The sequence below is a fragment of the Pongo abelii genome, chromosome 11 (genome assembly GCF_028885655.2).
Source record: "Pongo abelii isolate AG06213 chromosome 11, NHGRI_mPonAbe1-v2.0_pri, whole genome shotgun sequence".
In the NCBI taxonomy this organism is placed as follows: domain Eukaryota; kingdom Metazoa; phylum Chordata; class Mammalia; order Primates; family Hominidae; genus Pongo; species Pongo abelii.
Genome location: NC_071996.2, coordinates 42,600,406 through 42,623,869, shown reverse-complemented (window position 1 = coordinate 42,623,869; position 23,464 = coordinate 42,600,406). Strand labels below are relative to the sequence as shown.

General features: G+C 31.8%; 1 protein-coding gene across 1 annotated transcript in view; it reads left to right on the top strand.

Annotated features, from left to right (window-relative positions):
* The window catches only part of LRP1B (LDL receptor related protein 1B), a 1,899,171-nt gene extending 1,878,408 nt beyond the window's left edge, over window positions 1–20,763 (top strand). Inside the window, exons 87-91 of the mRNA XM_024243817.3 lie at window positions 5,088–5,164; window positions 12,670–12,760; window positions 13,907–14,051; window positions 17,319–17,417; window positions 18,877–20,763. Coding sequence (XP_024099585.3) covers window positions 5,088–5,164; window positions 12,670–12,760; window positions 13,907–14,051; window positions 17,319–17,417; window positions 18,877–19,017 — 553 coding nt within the window. The 3' untranslated portion in view covers window positions 19,018–20,763. The remainder of the gene's footprint in view (window positions 1–5,087; window positions 5,165–12,669; window positions 12,761–13,906; window positions 14,052–17,318; window positions 17,418–18,876) is intronic.
* Window positions 20,764–23,464: the final 2,701 nt, after the last annotated feature.

The window sequence follows — 23,464 nt, the reverse complement described above, 5'->3', positions numbered from 1 at the left end:
TTTTTAAATTACCTAATTTTATCTATTGTTACAAAAAAAACAGATGGAAAGGTTTTAAAGTAAAATTAAGCAGATGAATAAATATCTAAGTATCTGTCCCCAAATGCTAGGTTTTTTGTTTTTATTTTGTTTGTTGCTTTTGTGTGTGTGTGTGTGTGTGTGTGTGTGTCTTGTCATGCTACTATCTGCAAGGGAAGTGAGTATAAAAGACACAGGGGATACATACAGTGTAGACCTTTCAAGTGAGAAATATTATATAAATGTAGTTTTATATGCTCACCACCAAAAGAGTGTAATTTGATGAGTTAACCAGAAACAAAGTATTTTGTAAGTAACTTTGTGTTTTTCTGATTTTCTTCACTATACTGATTTTCTTCACTATTATGCAAAATGCTTTTGCATAAATTGATGCATAACCTGTAATCATTTTTTATTTTTATTGAATGAGATTTTAAGGGCACTGAGACATGCATGACACCATGCACAATTTTTCCAAGGCTTCTTTAATCCCATTGTGCCACTTATTTTTTTCCCGTGTAGAGAAAGAAAAGGGTATATTAAAAGATTTTTCTTTCTGAATGCCTCCATCATCATGGTTAATAAGGGCAACATTGCACATATATATAAGAGGATAAATTCAATTTTAAATTGCTTTAAGGTTCACCTTTGAATTTCACTGTGGTCAGAAGAATCCCATGACCTTTAAATTTGATGAAAAGAAAGAGCAGATATTAATCTCATTATTTTATTTTGAAGTCCTCCCAAAGTGGGTGACTCTAGACCACATTTCTGCAAAATGACAAGAGCAGTTCATATACATTGATCATTGTTACGGGAAGGACAATATCTGAAGATTTTATTATACCTTTTTATATCTCATTTTAATTCTCTTTGTAATAATTACTCTACTATTTCAGAGTTATTATTTTAGACAGTTTATATGTCTTACAGTTATGCTGCTAAATGTAATAACTTTCATTTTAAAGATTATAGTTTGTCCCCTTATAAAAGCCAAACTTATTTTAATATTCTAAAAGTGTTTACTGTGCTTCCTAGTAATATTTGTACACTCTAGCTTTTATACGAAGTTATTCCCCTATGCTACAGAAAATTATAATTGAAACAAAACATATTATAGCTATATAATAATTGCACAAACTGCTCAGGGACACGATAAATTAACTCACCATGTGTTTCATACAGTAACATTCAGATGAGAATTAATTACAAAAAATAAATAAACAAATAAGCACACTCCAGGTATTGTGTAGGGAACTTCTACATAGCTTATTTTATCTTTTGAGCGATCATGCTGGGCTTGTATATTATTATTCTCATCCTCACAATAAGACATCGGATGATATTTGTTATAAGAACAAAGCCTATAAGAATATAATAACAATAATGTATCTCAAATATTTCTTGAAGTGTGACTTGTGAACTATTTACATCCGATTCACCTTGTTGAAATGAAGAATGCTGACCACAATCCCAAGTTACTTGAATTCTCTGATATATGGGGCCCCAGAATCTGAATTTTAACATTTCTCATTTTTCATAATCATTATTCTAGTCTGGAACATAAAGGGAATACCATAAAATATGCTGTAATTAAGAGCACTTATACATACAACTGTTACGGAAATGGAAGAATAAGATTAAGGAAACAATTTAGCATTAAATAATGCTAGAAAAAAAAAGAAGTCAAAGAATGTTAAATCAATACCCTTTACCATGCAGCTATTGACAGCAGGAAACTGCTAAGAGCAGTACCTTCATTTGATGATGTAAAGAAAGAAGGATAAATAATTATTTGAATAGTCAATAAGTATCTGTTTATCTACCTACCTACCTGTCTATCTGTCTATCCATCCGTCTGTTCCTGATCCAATGATACTTGGTTAAAATTCATGGAATTGTTTAAAACGTTAAATAATTTACAGTTGTATAGTGATCAGCACATAAGATAAAGCTGATTTTCATTGTCCTAAGACTAAGGGCAGTGGGAAATGTCTGCAATTTTAACATGAATGATACAGAGCTGTTTGCTACGGTGAGAGAAAACAAAACAAAACAAAACAAAACAAAAAAACAAGAAAAGATTGCCTAGCAGGGTTGTGCAGGGCTAACTTGAAGATAATTGTCCCCGGATGAATAGCAGAGAATAGTGGATTGCAATAGTACAGATTAAAGATGTCCAGCACATGGAATATGGATTTTGCTTGAGGAATAATAAAAAAGAGATAGATGCCAGAGAAATTATAGTCAGCAAGGTTATGCAAATAATTCAGCGGGGAATTGGACAGGAGATTTTGATGATCTGCACAAATTTTATTTCTTAAATGCTCTGCCATTAATGGCTTTGATCATTGTAGTCTACTTAAAGTATGAAGATTTATGCATTGCTATAAAGATGACAAAGATACTTGGTCTTAAATCAACCACTGGAAGAACTTGTGGAGCAGCAAATGCCTTAAGTTATAATTTTGTGAGGTAGGCAACAAGAATAATGATTTCTATTTAATAACTCAAAAGAGATTTTTTAAGACTGAGACAATGTAGAACAGTGGAACATATTTTATCTTTGGCCATAAAACGTTATTTTATAAGGAGTATAAGGAGAATGGTAAAGTGATCATCAGCACATTAAGATGTATAACTGTTAAAATTATTTCTCCAGTACAGTCTTTGAGTTTTTTCCAATATATAATAAGTAAAATATTCTGTAAAGATTATGAATTTAAATGGGCTCCCACAATTTAAAAGAGGAGAGGATTATGACCACTAGCAGGTGACTTCTTTTACCTATCATAAATACTGGACCCTAAGCCATGGATAGATTAGGAAATATACCATAATATTAACAAATACCTGTCCTACTTATATAATTCTAGAGTTTGGAATTAGAATCACACTATCCTTATCCTCTTTATTTAAAAATCTCTTTCTGCTTATCTGGAGATCTCAAAATATAATTACTTTATAAATTATTAAAAATACATGATGTTCAATGTCAGAACCATAATATGATTAAGTAGCATTTAATCTTCTAATTCTCAAGCAATTCCACTTTCTGACTTCAAATCTTTTCCAAAAGTGTAATAATGAGTCCCAGAGGTTCTTTTTTCAGTAACACAATAAAATATGCCTTGGGTCACTTATCTAAGATGAACCTGATTTAGTTTTTTTTTCTTTTAAATGAGATAATGTATTAAGCAAATTTTGATATTTTAATCAATAATTCAAAATAATTGTATGTAGACTTGTACATGTAGACTTGTACAAAACAGCTATTAATACATAATGAAATAACTAAGCAGTCAGCATTGGTTTTTCAGTGGAGCATATGAAATATTCTCGGGGGTAAATTAAAAAGATTTGACAGATGTAAAGCTACATAACACAAAAAGCCTTTCACAATCATTAGAATTCACTCCAAGAACATATTTGCAAAATGTTCCCAAATATATTATTTTGAACTATCTGTGGACTGTGTCAATGATTACAATATATGAAGAATTGGACCATTTTTCTAGATCATTCATCTGCAAATACCACAAATTAAAAAGAAAAAACAAACACAATGATTTTATTTGTTGTTCACTTTATTCTAATGATTTGAAAATATGCCTATTTCGTTACCTAACTCTATTAATACAGACAGAGTCATAGACTTGGCCTTAAATGCCTTTATCTGTGTTAATGATTTACTTGTATTATGGTTTATAATAAACATGATGTATAGAAAATTATATAATGTGTTAGCTTTTTATGATGTAACAAAAGTTGAGCTAATGTATGAGTGATGCCCTGAATCATAATATAATGATATTAATTTTCATTTAAATCATGCTCCATATTCATAGTTTTAAATTTATCATTTATTAATTAAATAACTCTTATCTAATAGTGTCCTTATTGCCAATTGCGTTCAAGTCTATATATGCTTCTTTGAAACATAGTTTTATGTTTATTATTTGACTTTGTCAGTAATAATGATTTTATGAGAATTTGCCCATGTTTTAGGACAGCCAATACTGATTTTACGACTATCACAAATAATTCGTATAGCATCATAGATGCTTACTTCAGGAAGCAGCCTCAGATATCAAAATTGGCTATGCCCGAATTGGCAGAGACACTGAAATTGCAGTTATTTCGTTTGGCCCACCATGCCCAGAGAGTTCCACTTGGAGTGGCTCTGGAAGCTGTTTTTTTATTGTGTACAGCTATTCTTGATATGGTGGTATTTGATAGTCATTTTAACTAAGAACTGAAGCCAATTAAATTGTTTCTCTGTGGATTTCCTGTGACAGATGCACAAAGGCATCTTATGTTAGCCAATAGACATTGTTTAAACACAACTAAAACTGTTCCAGCATTTATTTTGATGCAACCAGCTAATTTCATAGTTGCAATTTATGTTTAAATAATGGCTTTTAATCAGATCTATTATTCTTGTCTTCTACTTCTTATCATAGTGTCACAGTACTTACATGGGAAAAACAACTTCTCCCAATAAAAACTTGGGCACATTCTCTTGACTTCATAGTAATAAAAGTATGATTTAAAATGGGAAAGCTCTGTATTTTGTTATCTCTGCTTAGGAGAGTAAAAACTCCACAGCTTGAACTCTGAGACAGATGAATGTTTGCTGTTTGGTAGTTAGTTCCACTCTGGACTTAGAACAACCAGAAAAAGACACAGATACTTATAGAAGGATTTGCTTAATATGCAAACTCAATTTTTGTAAGTGGCCACTTGTAATTTTCTGTAACTCTCAAATCAGTTTCCAATTCTTAATCAAGATTTCAATATCGCTATAAAATGTGCCAATTTTAACACAGAAAAAGTAAAATGTCTACAAACCTACATTTTAAAAAGTATTTTAACAAATGAAGTCCAATGAAAGTTACACTCAGCAAACTAACAATATGCAAGAAATCAGCAGAAATCTCTATGTAATATTCATGAATTTGTGATGACTGGATCCTATAACATTTCATTTGGTTAAAATTACTACATTAGCAGACTTCTGCGCTTTGTTATTCACCGATCTGTTTTGTTTGTTGTTTGGATATTTTTAGATGCTCCACCAACTGGTCAGGCACACAGTGTGAAAGGCCAGCCCCAAAGAGCAGCAAGTCTGATCATATCAGCACAAGTAAGTTTCTCAGATTAATATTTTGGGTAATCTACACTGTATATAAATCATTTTTATGTCATTATTGAGTGAGATGAGTCTTAGAAAATCTTCTTCATCGAATTTTATAAGAGATTCACTGCAATCGAGGTGTTTTTGAAAGAGGAAGAACTGAGCTCTCATCTAATTACAGGATCCAGTGTGTACATGTTCTTTTAGGCTGAGAGTTTATCTCAAATGTGGGGAGTTTTCAGAATGCACATCTGCTAACCTAGCATAAGCTTTTCTTTGGAAATGTTCATCAGCTGAAAAAGTGGCAGATATCACAATGTATGTGAAAATGCTCCAGAAGAAAAATAATTCCATGTTTTAATTAGAGCAAAGTGTATTATCTTGGAATGCATTTCAATGTGTCGTGGGGGGGAAAAGACCGACTTTATTGGTTAGTCTGAAAGAGAAGCAAGTTAACAAGCAATTCTTAAAGATCTAAGTTGATTTATTGCTTCTTTATCTTTAAAGTATTGGTGTTGAAGTATATTAAAATATAGATCAACATTTTTGCAAATTTTTTTTGTGCAGCCATAGTCTTAGGGTCAGGGGTGTCTGTATCATCGTTGTGTGTCTGTGTACAGTTTCTGACAACCTGAAATGATGTTATAAAGTTTTTCAAAATAAAAGTCTGAAATAAAGTTTGCCAATTCACACACGTCATTAATTTGACCATGAGTGAAAAACCTTTGAAAAATTTGTCTATTGGGTGTACATAAATTTTCAAAGAAAAAATAATATCCTTGATGGAAGATTGCTTACCTTAGCCATTTTTCCCTAGTCCTTTACTGCTGGTGACAAGGATTTCATAAAAACAAGTAAAAAGCGTACTGTTTCAGAGTTAGTGAAACAGAAAAGAGACTATTAACGTATAAAATGTATCATTTTTGTACTCTAGAAGCAGGCTTCCCATCTTTGCTGACATTCCTATTTGTTGTCTCTGCCCCCAGGCAGTTTTGATTTCATTGTCCAATTTTTCCTAATTTAGAGATTAATTGGGGTTTTTTAATAAGCCTAGGCATCTTTGAAAAATGGAAAATAGGTCTAGAAAAAACAGCCTGGGCATGAATATTTAAATTTGGGTAGGTGAGGTGAGTGATTTTTAGTTATGGAACATTTTGAGTTGATCTTAGAATTTGTGTGCGCTCCTTAGGTCAGGGAACGGAGAGGCCATAGGGAAGCTATGAGCATATATAATTGTAGGAATAGGACACTGGGATTTGGGGAATTGGTTGATAAAAGGTTAGCAGTGGCAAAATGTGTCGTGCCTAATTTGATATGCAAAAGAAAAGAAAAAATACTTTATCTCTCTTCCCAGGACTTAGGGCTCAAACTAATGCTACCAGTAATAACTCTGGAGGCATATTAATTTATATATGATTTTATAAACTATTTGCAAAACTCAACAATCGTTAAGAGCATTAATGAAAGAAATGCATTTGAGGTTATCAAGCTGTAGAACATGCTGCATTTATAAATTAGGAATTAAAAAGATATTTTAGCCTTTTTAATGGTAGTTTCTCAATGATCGAATATAAAGAAAATACATAGCCTTTTTAGAGCATCAAAAACAATTTAAAAAAAGTTTTAAAAACTCTGACAAGAAATAGCATGGAATGTGTATTGAATTTGGAAATTTTGTATAAGCTCCATCCACAAAGGGAAAGTTTGGTGTTTGGAAAATGGTTTGGAGCTGGAATGCTCCAGGTGTTCCCGTTAGAGAGTGTCCAACGATTTGCATGGGCAAATGTAAGAAACTGGTTTTAATTACATGCAACAGTTCTAAAGTAAAGCACATCAAATAGGGGAAAGAGTTGCAAATAGTTGTAACCCTTTCCAATGATTCTGAAGCTCTTTCTCCCATCACTAATTTAAAGTCATGAAATTTAATAGAACTATCAATGCATTCTGAAAGGGCTATTAGCTACATATATGTCAAATTATCACAAACTTGATCGAAGTTGACCAAATAATGACTCTATTAGATGCTTATTATCAGACATTTATGCTTTGAGAAACTTGCCTCAGTAGCTCTGAAAGAAGGGAAAAGGTAGTTAAACTGACCTTTCCCAAGAAAGAGGATTACTTTTGTTATTTCGGGTAAAATCTAGTGGTTTTGAATGGTTGTAAAACCTTCCCCAAACTTGAGCAGAAGTCATCTGCCCAATAAGATGAAACTTTAGGTTTGTGTTTTCAAATCTGCATTTCTATCATCAGTGGACCTTTGCTGGCATAGTCCAGAGTACACTGCCTCTGTCTGCCTAATTACTATCAATTTATACAGAGATTTACTTTTCTGATTTGTACATAGCCTTCATAATCGTCTCTAAATAGTGGTAGTGATGTTCACTGGCTTTTGATGTTTAAAGTATCTAAAAGCAGCTTGTGGAATTAGGCAGATCTATTATCTAGGGCTTTGTGCTCAGGTTCCATTTTAAAAATCTAGTCTGACTCTTCTGAAGATATTTTGAAGAGTTTTAAACTCAGGATGATAAAATATTCATTGCATACTTCTATTTTAAATGTACATAAAATTTTAAAATTTACATAAAATTCAGCATTGAATGATCAGTGTTTCAATTATGTTGTTTGTTATGTATCTACTGAAATTATGAAAGACACAAATATACTCAGCATTTGTGGTGCAGTAATGTAGAGATGCTGCATTTTACTATAGTGACAATAGGGCAAGATATCTGTTAGGGGGTCATTGTATCTCTTTTGCTACTTTGTCTTTATCATTTTATATCGTCCACTATGTTTTAATACAGAAAAAAAACTGATTATATTATACCAGCAATTATAAATTTGCAGATATAGAGATATAACTGAAAAACACAACAAAATAATGTTTTATTTCCATTTCTCCCAAAGCAAAGGTTTATCAAGTCTCTGCTAAGTGTCAAGTACTGCACTAGATCCCAGAGACAGGTCAGTGAGGAAAGCAGACAGTGCCTCTTCTCATGAAGCAGAGGTTCTAATGGAGTAAACAGCAATAAAACAAGGAAGTAAATAAAAAAGGAAATATTCAAATGTATAAAGTAATTGTGAGTTTTGATTGGTCCGTGAAGGAAGCAAAAACAAAAAAAGATAAAAAGGGCAAAGATAGAGAATGTCATGGGAAAAGTGAGGCCAGGAGTGTTTTCTCTGAGGTGGTGGTACTTCAGCTGAGACTTGAGGCTCAAGGTACAAGAATAAAGAACAGCAGGTACAACAACCATGGAGCAAAAAAGAGTTAGACATGTCCAGCAGACTGAAGGAAGACCAGTGTGCTGGTATCAAGAGGACAAGGGGGAGTAGTGGTACAAAGTGAAGTTAAAGATACAGGACCAAGGTGATAGGCAGCCTCTTGAAGACCACTGGAAGGATCACCTTTACTAAGTTGGGAACATATTTTCTTTACAATTTTTAACATTACAATGTACCAAAATGCTTAAGAAAGCATGCTAATTTCAACAAATACATATACTCCACATTTATACATATCCATAAACAAACTTAAGAACAGGGTATAGAGCAACATGTCAAAGGCAGTCATTTTAATTATTTAATTTATGCTAATATTGTTCTATTGAAAATTTGATCAGTAAATAAAATGTTCTCTTCCTCTGAACTTCACGATAGTGAACACTTCTGGTTTCTCTTCTACCTCTTTTGAAGCAACTCTCTCTTCCTTTTGACATTATTTTCTTTCTCTTCTGCTTGACTAATTTACCTGTTTATCACTAGATACACTCTCCTTGCCAAGACATAATCCTTGACATGAGTTATCAACTCTGTTGATTCCTCAAAATTCCTATGCTCAATATTGATTTATCTCCTAAGTTTGAGACATATATTTCACTGCTTGCTTGATATATCTGTATCTGTATCACCTATATTCCACAGGGATCTTAAGCTCAGCTCCCAAATGATCTCATCACTGCCTCCTATCCACAGTCATTTTCATATACCTTATTTTGCCTTTCTGTCCATCCATATGGATGGCTGAAAGGTGGTGATACTTCAGCTGAGACTTGAGCCAGTCCACCTGGCTATGGAAACAACACTTAAGTTCCATCCTTAACCTTCTCTCTTTCCTAAGTTGAATCAAATTCAGTAGATGTTCCTTCCTAAATTTTCTTCATCTTTTTAAAAAGAAAAAAAAATAGTACAATTGCTCATCTGATTTATATGGCTTACACACTCCATAATCTCACCTCTGCTTTCCATTGCAGTCACATCTCCTTCCAGCACACTCCCTCCAGCCCAACTGTTTTTCCTTAATCGTAATCCTCTTGGCCTTTAAAGTCTCTTCACCGACAACAGAGGATTTGCTCCTTCAGCCTCGGAGACAAACTAGTCTCCTTCCACCCCAGATCTAGTTGGAGGCACCTCCTTTATATTCCCAGAACAATGCATACTTTCCTAATACAGCATTCATGCTACTATAGTGAATGAACCCATTTGTTTGTCATTCTGTTATACATCAAACAATATAAGAGAAGGGTCATTTTATCCTCAGTGCAAAATAGAGTATATGTTCAGGGTCTGGAGCACAGCAAGCACTTAAGATATATTTACTAAATAAGAATTGAATTTATAGACCCTATGACATCCTAAGGACTGCACTATTTGCAGAACAAAGAGAAACAGATTGTACCCTCAAATATCTCAAAAACAAACTGATGCATTATATTGTGAAAAGTGCAAAATAGAAGCATGTACAGAGTGCTATGAGAACATGTGTTTTGATCGTTTATTAAGCATGTATGTAGTATTTTCTGATTGGCATAATCCTATCTATAATACTGTATGATAACTATTAATGATGATACCCATATTATAGATGAGTAAATTGAGACAAATATAATTAATGTGCCTGAGCATATGTTGGTAATGAATAGTAAAACAGATTTGAATAGAGGTAGCCTGGCTCCATTATCTCAACTGCTATGCTGTACTAGCTGTCCTATGGAAAGAGGCTCTTCAACACAGCACTTAATAGTTCTTTCTTCTAATGGAAAAATGTTGTGTGATGAGGTTTCAGAACCATGTTGCAAAAAAGACTTGCTCTATTTTTTTATGAGAAAGTTGTTGAGATATCACTACACCCTTAATAAGCACAGTCTATGTTTTTCAAACAGTTTCTAATACTCTATTAACAATGTACTGTTAAAACATGACCTGCAATAGGGATTGATCATTGTATTTACAGTATGAAATTTACTGTCATATACAATACTAGGAAAAAGTACTTATTTTTATAATATCTATTATATAATTTTAAAAATACCTGTGTTTCCAGCAATAAAAACTATTTTATAAAATTAAAAAGAAAACTTGCCAATCTTCTACCCTGCATTATTTATTGGTGACACTAGGTGTTATAGTAGTTACTTTGATTGGTTACATAAACATATCAGAAGTCTAGGCTCTTAAACACAAAATGCTGTAATATATGGGATTGCAACTGCCATCTATGAAGGGAAAAAAAGAAACCTTTTATTTTCTAGCATACTTAATTAACACCTTCCTACCTCATAGGAATGTCAAACTGTAGAACAAGTAAAATCTATTTTTAAAAAATGATTTATAATTGCATTGAGAGAAAATAAATTTTATATACCCTAAAACTATATTGATAGGTATTTTACACCCACCAATTTTACACAAATTTTAGAGGAAAATGAAGTAGATATATTTGTAAAGTCATGATCAATCAGTTGAAGTCATAGTTTATGAAGAAACCAAGCTGTTCTCTGGTATTTAAAACTTGTGAACAAATGTTAATTACCATCCAAGCTGCCAAATTCTCTTTCATTAATTGCTAATAAATTACAGATGCATATAAAGTTCACTTTCCCAAAACAAAGGAGGTAATATAGTAATATCAAACACCGTAAGTTCTCATAACTACATGAAAAAACAAAATGACTTTTACATTTTAGAAAGTGTCTAAATAAGTGGATAGAAGAGATGGTTATTTGGTTATTTTACACGAGTTATTTCTCCAAGTTCTAAATTAGAGATTTATCTTATACATGAAATTTTCTTAATGAAGCCTTTTCGGTATTTGGCAAGTGATCCAGTATGGATTATCTCACCCAGATATCCTCTGGCTATAAAGCTATTAAAACACATCTATATATTTATAATACAGTTCTAAGTGGCTGGTTATTGTGCATATCACCATTAATTTCTACCTTGATACTTTCACATGCACATGTATTTGCATGAAAAATTCATATACTTTAAGAATTTTTAATGTTCTATTCTTAATCCATTCAAGATCTCCATGTTAAATTTTAACTAGTTGTTGGGCTGCTTGGTTTCTTAGGTTAACCAGTGATTAAGTTGACTTGTCAACCAGAAGTTTATTCAAAGTAGACAAAAGCCTTTGTTTCATGTGTACTAGATATTTTTCAGTAAGAAAAGTTAATATTAGCTACGTCATACTTTCCTGTTATCAGGCAACCCTGTATTCAGTTTTCTTCTTATAATAAGTGATATTTGGGTGTATTCTCCTGTGGGTCACATTATTAGCAATGGGCTATTGTTGTCTGCCTACTCACTGACTAAAAAAACTCGATTACCCTATTGCTAATCTAGTATATACATGGAAAACAAAGTCTCCTCCATTTTGCCTCCTCCCTGTGCTCAGATGCATAAAAACAAAGACAAATTTCACTGATCATTTTTGAAGATCTATTCTGTTAGTGCTAGTACCCAAGACCTTTCTCATATATGGAAGAAAGGAAAATAATTGACATTTGCCACATAAGCCAAACTCCTAAAATATGTCTTGCTGAAACTGTTCAGAAACTAGAACATGAGAAAGAGAACGTCTTCACCCCCTAATTCTGTGGAATCAAGCTAACTTCCCTTTGTGGTAAGTCTTCTCTGTGTTTTACAGTTGAAGAGCATGAGCCTCAAAGCATTTAAATAACCTACATAAGGTCTCACTTCAAGTAAGTTGTGAAACCAATATTTACACCAAGGTTCCATCCAAATCAAACACTGATACGCCTTTTGTTTTACCAGGCTGCCACCTAACTTGTCACATGGACCCCTGACCAGAAAGTATGGATAACTAAAGGAACAAAACTAAGGGTGGGAATGTGGTCAGTGAAACTGTGTAAATGTTTATTCATTCTTAGTTGATTTAAAAAGAGGTACTAGCAGGTACTTGCATCATTGCTAGTAAATGTGTGTGATGGGAATCACAAAACACAGATCAACAAAAAAGTTAGATCTCTAATCTTAAGGTATTTAAATTCAACACATAAATGAAAGATATCTAAAGAAACATTTCCATCAGATCAAGTGTTTAAGAGAAGAGTGATTTTCCAATAACATAATTATGAACCCGAAATATAAACATTTGGGCTAAGCTTTTATTATATCAATGGTCAGGTGATTTGGTGTAATAAAGTACTTAGTTTTAGCAATTTTTACTTCATTTTATTTCTTCATCTATTCACTCATTTATTTTCCAGGAAGCATTGCCATCATTGTGCCTCTCGTCCTCTTGGTGACTTTGATAACCACCTTAGTAATTGGTTTAGTGCTTTGTAAAAGAAAAAGAAGGTAAGATGCAATGTTCTAGATTAGCAGTCAGTGAATAAATCACACAACTAGGTGCAGAAACATAATGTTTGTTGTTAATTTTTTTAAAACATGATTTAGTTATGCCAACTGTAAAATACAATGTTTTTCAAATCATTTTATACCTCTCTTTTAACTGATTATAATTTAGACAAGTCTTCTCCCATGTTATGTTAATGGAATGGTCCATTTATATATTCTAGCAAAACTGACAAGAGATCATATTATTCAAAAGTTAAGTAGGATTTTACATTTGCAGTTGTCTTTCCTTGAAACAGCAAGGGTCTCTGAGGAGCATCTTTTTATATTAATGTGTATGATTAGTAATGTCAATACAGTGATACTGATATGCATATGTACATCTCCAATTTGTACATTTTGTTCACAAACAGTGCATTGATTCACTTATACCTCATTAGAAGTATCATTTCAATTTATATGAAAATGAACTTATAGATCTAGAGGAGTAGGTTGTCTACAGAAAGACAAGAGCCATGTGTGCTCACTTACAAATGGACGTGAAATAATGTCCATTATTACTGACATAGAGTGTAGGGTGATAGCTATGGGAGATTTAGAAGGGCGGGAAATGAAAGTGGGGTGGTTGATGAGAAATTACCTAATGTGTACAGCGTACATTATTTGGGTGATGGACATACTAAAAGCCCAGGCTTCAACACTATGCAATATAACCACATAACAAACTTGCACTTGTACAAAATAAGCTTGAAAACCAAGAGCTTTTGAGTCAGTATTTGAATTATGTAAAACAGGATTCTAACCATGTAACTTGGAGATTGAAAACAATCTTAGAGTTTATCACTATTTTGTTGCAATAGTTTTCAGAAAGGAGAAAAAATAGAATTTAAAAAGACTGGTAAATATTCAATTTCAAATGATGTCATTTCAGCTATTTAGGAGGTATTTATTTCCAGTGTGTTTTTATTAAGTCAAAACAACTGGGAAAATGGCCTATCAATGTACTACTTTTTGTTCCTCTGTTACTTGACAAATGTCATTTATTCAATTTATTTCAAAATAAGTCAGTAAATCTATAAATATAATTTCATATGCCTTGATAGTGACATTTATACAAAACTCCCACATATTAATGTTTATATATTCTAGGACAAAAACAATTAGAAGACAACCTATTATCAATGGAGGAATAAATGTAGAAATTGGCAATCCATCTTATAACATGTATGAGGTAGATCATGATCACAACGATGGAGGTCTTTTAGATCCTGGCTTTATGATAGACCCAACAAAGGTAATATGTCTTAAGAAAATGGGCAGTGAGCACTGACATTCTTGAGTTGCATCTCTGTTTTATGGTTCTGAATTTCACCAAGTTTTTCTGTTATCTGAAGTTAGAATAAGGGACTTTAGGATGTATTGAATGATATAGCCTCTTCTAAAGAGAAAGTACAATTATGGACTGCATTCACCTGAAGCTGAGTGTAACACATCTTAGAAAACATGTATTTATTTGCTCAGTTCACTTATAAACATGTTATTTATTTTTATATGTTTTTTATCGAAAAATGATTCATTATCTAATTTTGTTTACCTAAAGCAAATGAAAAACTCATTTAAAAATTGTTTTAGTATTGATATCACACAGCAAATTGTTTAGGTCTTCAGGGGATGGATAGATATATAGATAGATAAAGGTCTATTATAAAGTAAAGCCACTGACTTTCAATTTTGAAATATATGCAAGGAGAAGACCAATACATGCACAGCCTCTAGAAATATGGCTGAAAAGTAGTTTGTAAGACATTTTCTTTTCTACCCACTTCCTCCCAGTATTCCTTACAGTGTGGTTCTATGGGGTTTTGGTTTGGTAGGAACTGGATACTTACAAGATAGTTTTGTTTTCATCACTTCAGACATGGCATCCTTCTTTTAAATTTTTTTTTTGTTTTAATTGATATATAATAAGTAGGAAATAAGTACATTGAAGAGATATCTGTACTTTGATTTTTACAGCATTATTCACAGTAGCCAAGATATAGAATCAACCTAAGTGTGCATTAACAATGAATAAAGAAAATGCTATTCAGCCATAGAAAAAGAAAGAAATTCTGTCATTTGAGGCAACATGGATAAAGATGGATGATATTGTCATATATGAAATAATCCAGGCACAGAATGACAAATACCACGTGAACTCACTCACATGTGAATCTATAGAAGTTAATATTGAAGTAGAGAGTAGAATAGTGGTTACGAGAGGGTGGAGAGGGGAGGAGGAAGGAAGATAGGTGTTGTTCAATGGGTACAAAGTCACAGTCAGATAAGAGGAATGAGTTTTGGTGTTCTATTTGCACAGTTAGGTGACGGTGGTTAACAATATTGTATTGTATATTTAAAAATAGCTAGAAAAGGATTTTTAATGCTCTCACCACAAAAAAATCATAACTATATATGAGGTGATAGATATGCTACTCTGATTTTTTTCTGCAATGTATACATGTATAAAAACATAACAAAACACAGTATCTCATAAATATGTATAATTCATGTAAAATAATGCTCTAATCAAATGTGTTGAGGTATTAGCAAATCTAGATACACAGCTTAGTGTAAAAATCTTGGTCAGTGTATTTTTTAAATATAAAAGAGTACAGTACTTTATTGTCAAAATAAGTATGTTGTTTCCAATAATGTTTAAATGATGAGCCAGATAAGCTGTGTCCTTGGACTTCTTTGTAATTAAATCACTTTTGAGAAATATTTTTCTATCTGTCATAATATCCTTACTAGTTTAAAACATTTCATTGATACATATAGCCTGACAATCCACAGCCTTTTAAATTTAAAAATATTTGTTAGTTTTTTTTTACTATAAGCTGAGGTTGGCAACTTTTAAGAGAAATAGCTAAACGATACAATTATCCAGTTAAATGTGAAGATTTATTTCAGTGAATTATCTGAATATTCTTTCTGATAATTTTAGAATATTTTTCTCTAAATTAAGAGTATCAATTTACTATTATGAAACAATTTTTCTTGGTTTATTTGCTTATTTATTGAATAGTTATTTATTTTTCTGACTTACAAAAGTTACTTCATCAAAATGCACTTTTACATTGTAAATATCCAATGTGGCCAGTCTACATTCAAATTATTTTTCAATCACAGTCATAGGTGTTCCTGAAGAATCTGAATAGGATCCCACATATTCAGTCTAGTTCTGAATCCATGATTAGGCTTTCTAAGCCTAAAATTGATGCTCAAATATTCACTTCTATGAAAATCAATCAATCTTTTCACATGGATACATTGTGTACTATCAGAGAATATTATGTTTTTCTAATTAGACATAATTTTATAGTTATTAAAATTCACTCCTACATCTGAAATTTTTCAATGAAAAAATCCTGGTAACCTTACATTTGATATTTTCTGCTTTAAAATATCACAGAAGTGGAGACACAATACATATTGTACACATTGCTATTGATAATCTATTATATCTATGAAGGAGAAAGACATCTTAAATAATAGAGTTCTGAAATTCTTTGCATTTTTCTTAGGAATAAAAATATAGTATTCATACATATAACATAGACTAATGAGGATATACTTTACACATTTTTCATATGAAGGAGGGTTCTTATTTTTTCCTCATCATTTTTATTTCCAGTGATAAAATTAATCCAATTTTGTACACTTAAAGAGAATAGCTTTTTATACATTTAAAAATTTTCACATTTACTCTAGGAAGATAAAACTATGCTTCAGTGTCCCCCAGATATATTTTAATGTACTTAGAGCATAATACTCAAATATTTATTTACCAGTTTGATGACTGAATAACCAAAATTGCATGAAATATGACTTAGAAGACTGATTGTAGCTGGATCCTGATATTTGAATATAAATGTGAATTGTTGTCAAATGAGTAACTACAGAAAAAAACAGCTAGTTCTAATAGGTTTAGACAGTAGTGAATCTTAATAATCATGAATTTTATAGAGGATTCACTCTGTTACAAGGGTTTGATATATGCATGGTGCAATCAGTATAAATTACATTATATGTGAAGAAAAATTTTGTAGAACACTCATTTCTGTTATTTTCAAAGAGGGTAAAATTTCTAGTTCAATGGTATCTTATAATCAAAAAGACTGAAAGTACTTAATACAATTAATAAAATTGATTTGACTATGGGGGTAACCACAGTATAGTTTGAAGAGTTTAAAAGAGATAAATTAATATGTACTAGTTTTATCTTCAAATTCATGCCAGTTCTTACTTGGACTATTTTTTATATTTTCTGAATAAGACTTTTGTGAGAGAAATCTCTACCTATGAAGCAAAGATCCAATATTAATATTGGATCTTTAATAATATTAATATTGGATACTTTAAGTTGTTTTAAGTTGTTAAAGCTAACATGAACACACTGTAAATGGTGTAAGGCTAAAGGGTGTTTTTATGTTATTTTTATGAATTAACATGATATGTATCGATGAAAAGTGATTCCATAATATTAGATCAGAAACTAACATTTTCTGTTTATATACAGGCCAGGTACATAGCGGGAGGACCCAGTGCTTTCAAGCTTCCACACACAGCGCCGCCCATCTACCTAAACTCTGATTTGAAAGGACCACTAACTGCTGGGGTGAGAGAAGAATATTCATTATTTCATGTCCATTTCATCACAGAACCCTCACAATCAAAGACTGATTACTAGACTTAGAGGCTTGTTCTTAATTAAATTTTTAATTAACAAGAGATTTCAAAATAGCATTTAAATTGGGGGCTTATGTTATGTGTCCTGTCTATGCAAGATTACATCTAAAACATTATCATTTTAGGCAAGCCATTAAGTAGAAATCTCTCTTCTACTGGATTTGGAAATGTTATTGTCCTTTAACAGTGAACATGAGTATTTGTTATTCTTAGCAAAGAAGCTCTAGCCAGAAATTTAAACTGAATAATTTAAACTTTTGATTTTATTCATTTCCTCTCATAGTGGTTTATTTAATATATACAAATTTGACGTGCAGTTAAATAGACTATACTTTAAAATGTGTCATCATATTGAGAAATTACAGATGGTCTAACAAAACCATTCTCAAAAAAATGTTTCAATTAAGTAACTGGTGTTTAGAGAAAGCTGTTCTGTCTAAAGTTACATAGTTCATTTTAAGCAGAAGAGGAATAAAAATATGCACATCAAGATTCCTAGAGATGAGAATTCTCTCCCTTATCGTCTTTCCCATCAACTGTTTTCATCCTCATTTTCTATCATGTTTGTCTCAATTGCATGGCTCAAAGATTATAATGTTTCCTTGTTGTAACTAAGATTTAATGTACTGTTTTGGGAAAGACAAAAAAAAAATAACAAAAACAAACAACACTAGGCAAAACTTTCTTGGGATAAACTGCAATTTGTTAAATAATGAACATTATATGCATATGTTTTCCAACTCAAAGAGGTCAGCTACTGCATGCCTCTATTCTACTTCAAAATGCTATAAGTGTTTGTGAAACTTGAGATGACTGTGTACATCACAATTCTTTGAAAAAGTCCAAAAATATTTCTAATAAGTACACATAGGTTGTTTGAGGCAAAAATATTGCTTTAAAAATCTGCTGCACTAATGCATTTCTTTATATTTTTACTTGTTTTTAAGTTCATATTGAAAAATTATAAGCACCAAACGCTTTTCTGAAAACACATCTTACTTGCTACTGATAGGCTTGTAATAGCAATAAGAGGGACAACAGAAAAACTGAAAACAAGACAATTTAGTTTCACATTTTATGCTTTTATAATAAAGTCTCAGTGAACATAGCTTTCACAAAGATTTTTTTCTGGCTTTTTATATATGGCAAAGCTCCTCTTAGGTTCACAAGTTACTTGCAAAATGTAAAATTATGTTTCATGTAATACCATGCTTGAGTTGACTAAAGTCTGTAAATATAACATGTAAATAACCTTTAAATCATTACTGTTTAATAACTTAAATGCATTGCATATAAATATTGTTACGATTAGGAGATGGACATTCTAGCAAGTAAATAATGTGGCCAAGACCAATAATAAAATTATATTTATTTTTTTTCTCCTTCAGCCAACAAATTACTCTAATCCAGTATATGCAAAATTATATATGGATGGGCAAAACTGTCGAAACTCCTTAGGAAGTGTTGATGAAAGGAAAGAACTGCTTCCAAAGAAAATAGAAATTGGTATAAGAGAGACAGTGGCATAATCAGTGATATCTTTTATATGCTGTATAAATGTATAAAATATAAGGATTACTTTTGTATGTTCCAACAGTATTATACTTGTTTTGGCATCAGCATTACCTCTTTATCTTTTTCCTGGTTAATTGTTTTCTGAGTTTTTTGGGTTTTATTTTTTGCTGATGACTATTGATTGACCATTTGTATGGTATTTTTATGAAAAAAAATGCACTACAGTACAATTTACAACAATGCTGCTGATATGACACACCTTTGAATTTGTTAAAATTAAAAACAACATATCCCTTTGTAGTGTGAATATGAGCAATCTATTTTATATGAACTTTTTTGGTTGTACTTAATCAACAAAGAGAATCTCTGCACTTTTCCATTATATGGTTTGAAAGCTGTAATACAGTGTCATTTTATTTTTCTGTTTAAATTGATGGAAAAATGATTGAATGGTCAACTCTCTTCTTTGTGCCCATAAAGATTGATTCAGACTCTGCTGAAAATATATAGCTCTCACAAGTTCAGCATCACCTGCTTTGAAATTAGCCTTAGATTGCCAACCAATAGATGAGAATTTTAAGGAAAAAATTTAAAAATATGTAAAATTAATAATTTGCATGAACACAGATGACTACATTTTCCAAAACTTAGTGGACTCTATGTGATGTACTAAATGTATACACCTTGTAAGCAATAGTTACATTTAGGTGGTAGAACATAGCAAAAATATAACTGAAAGTTGGCCGACTGCACTTGCTATGGAATAAGACCTTTTATTCTCCCTCAGTCTCGAGATAAATAGCCAGCCTAGAGCACAACAGGGCATTGGGTACTTGTGTCTTAGGTATTTCTTCCCAGTCACATCCATTTTGTGGAAGATTAACCCAACCCCTTACTACACTGAACACTAAAGAATAATATATAAGCACACAAATTGATGACAGAATTTCAATTATGTGAATGCATCCTCTTTGCTAGGTCAAAAACAAAGGGCAAAGCAGACATTTTCGTATACAGAGTGATTGGTAAATATTTTCAAGATATAATATGAGTAATCCATTATTTGCCCTATCCAAAATATATTCAAGGGCCTTCCAAGTTGTAGAAGAATAATGATCTGCCCATAATCAAAGGTGGAGAGTCTAAATGCTGTACCAGTTGCTCTGGTATTCAGGTTTCTCTGGGTTTTACAGAACGCATGGACCCCATTCACGTTTGGTTTATTTTCAAATTTGAGTTGTAACGAGTGTGATTTAAGTTGTATATATAAAAAAAAGGATAGCATTTTTATACAAATATCTTTAAAGGCACAAAAGATTTATTCACAAGTTTTGGAGGGCTTTTTGTTCCTCTGATAGACATGACTGACTTTTAGCTGTCATAATGTATTAACCTAACAGATGAAATATGTTAAATATGTGGTTGCTCTTTATCCCTTTGTACAAGCATTAAAAAACTGCTGTTTTATAAGAAGACTTTTTGTTGTACTATGTGCATGCATACTACCTATTTCTAAACTTTGCCATATTGAGGCCTTTATAAACTATTGATTTATGTAATACTAGTGCAATTTTGCTTGAACAATGTTATGCGTATCATAAACTTTTTCAGGTTCTTGTTTAAGTACATTTTTTAAATTGAACAGTATTTTTCATTTTGGTTATAATATAGTCATTTTGCCTATGTTTCTACAATGAAGTGTTAAATACTTTATAAAAAATTGTTGACTGACTTATTTAAATGAAATTCTACATATTTAAGAGCTTGTGTTGGGTAGTTTTTAAAAATAAGAAAATTCCTTTATGTAGCTTAAATATTCTGAGAAATCTGTTTTAGTAAACATGGCATTTTTATATCCTTAGAACATAACACACTCCAGGGGAAAACTGATTTCATTGTATCATTTTTCAATGCACAGTAGAGAAGGCATTTTCTGTCTTCATGGAATAGAAACACTCCCCTTAACTTCATCCTTTTCCCTGCCTTCCTGTGCCTGTCAGACTCCGTATTGCAATAGAAGGAAAGGTTCTATACACAGTAGCATGACAACCGTACTAAACAAGCCAAAGCTCGTCCTGTCCCTTTCTATTCCCCAAAATTGTACTTTATGGAAAATCAGATTTCCATTAGATGCATTTCCACATTATTTTGTTAGAATGGTTATTGCTATACCTACCTTTTAGCATCAGACTAGAGATGGAAAACATAGGTGAGTCTGATTTACTTATCATTGAGTTATATTATTTGAAGGAGCCTTCTGATATCAGAGCTGTGTAAATGCAACTGAAAATATTTCAAAGAACCCACAGAGTGGTGTGATATTAATACAGTTAACATTAGTATAAATATCTAGCAAATAATATATGATATGCAACCGACTGCCAGTTGGGACCTGATACTGATGACCTATTCTCACTAGTGCCCTAGTGAAAACAATAGTCAACAAAGCTTAGAACATGGTTTTTTAACCCTGGGGCCCTGCAGCTACGTTACATGATAAATATATATTTTCAACTACTTAAAGTTAATTTAATCTATTTCCATCACTCTATTGTGTTCTATTCCAATTTTCTATTGCAAAAATTTTTATAAATGCTAGAAATTCAAGTTTATAATTCTCTTTCAAAGTCACAATTCTTTATAAATACCATCAAAAAATGCTTTCTAAACTATTGCTTCAAGCTTTGATGGGAGATATTTTATAAAAATTAATGTTTCTTGATGAACTTGCTTCTCTACCCAAATGCCTTCTTATCTAGAGCAATGAGTTTCAACTTTTTGGCATTTTACCAAGTAATTATTTGTTTTCCTTTATGGGGAAGGATATTTAGAACTATCATTTCCTTCTATCCATTTCAGTAACGCCAGTACTACCACCTAAAGTTGACACAAACAAATGTCTATAAACATTGCCAAATGTCTTCTGGGGAACAAAACTGTCCCTGATCAGAACTACTGATCTAGAGCTACATTCTGTCTCCCATTATTAAATTACTCTCAGCTGGAACAACAACAACAACAAACAAAGGCCCCTGCTCAAAAAAATCATGGTATCCCCAAGTTTTGATTTTAATTCTTTAGTGTCGACGATGAGTGAGTTATAGAAGTTTGGTTATTAATGAAGTGCCTATGTAGTAAACAGTCAAAAGCTATGACTAAGGGGAAAAGTTTCATTTGGAAACTTTTACAATTTTGTATAAAATAAGTCATTTATTTATGTAAATGTGTTTTATCTGTGTCCATTTCAGTATCAGTGATTGTGTTTTATTTTGTTTTGTGTTTTATCATTTGCTTAGTTGGTTTTTGAATTTCGAGCCTGCGCTTTTCTTCTAGGAATGTTACTTTCCATTTTTATGATGACTGAGGTATGAAGAAAGTTCAATCCTAAATGCATGTTATGGCTATTATAAATATAATGCAATATACAAAATGCCTACAATTTCCAAATCTCAGAGAAAACTAGTATATGTGATGAAAGAAATTGAAAAAATATTGCTGATTTTTCTTTATGCTCCCTCATTGCTATATCTTCAAACACATCCTTTGGATATAAAATCTTATTCCTCTGAGAATACTAATATTATGTACAGATTCAACTTCTTCATGTAGTTTGATTTAAAAGATTAAAATATAAGAGAATAAGAATTCTGTGAGCTAAGCAAAATATAGCTAACTACTTTTTAAAAGCAGTTTTATCTTACAGTCCATTCCAGTTTTCATCAGTTTATTTAACAATGACTTTCTCCATACTAGATACACCAAAATTTAATGTATACTAAGAGTTATTAATCATTACTTAAATATGAACGCTTTTATTGCAACTTGCAAGAAAGGGAGAGACTCAAGCACTCCTTATGACGTTTTTAGGGCGATCTGGCACAAAAATTTCCCCCATGTATTTTGAATGTGAGAAAAAAAAAAAAAGACCCAAAAAGTGGTTTATTTTTCAATTCTGCTACCACATCTATTGCTAGCTTAACATATCTCAAAAGATAAGTCCCAAAAAAGACAAAGACAATTAAAAATATATAGGGAAGCAGTTTTATTCAGAAAGACGTTTTGTTTTTGATGTTATCATATCCAAAGGCCCAACAATGTTTTCTTCATACAGTGCTATGCAAGTATCTAGTGTATAGAAAGAAAAATAGATGAAATGGATTTTTTGGTTTGGCGTTTCTCTAGCAGATGTTATACTTATGTGGCTGCAATTTATTCTGAAAAATAGTTTCTAGTGAATCCCATCTTTTTTTGGTACTCAAAGTGATCAAAAATCAAAAGAAAAATTGGTACTAAAGATGGACTATTTGATAAATTCTATGCTTAGAATGTATTCATTTTCTCTGATGGATAATCTGTCCCTTTAGAATGGGGTTTGTAAGATATTGTTGAACTTAAGCAATGCAATTCTGATACTTTAGTCATTTGTTCACTCCAAGATAATTTTTCAGCTGTGGTTTCTTC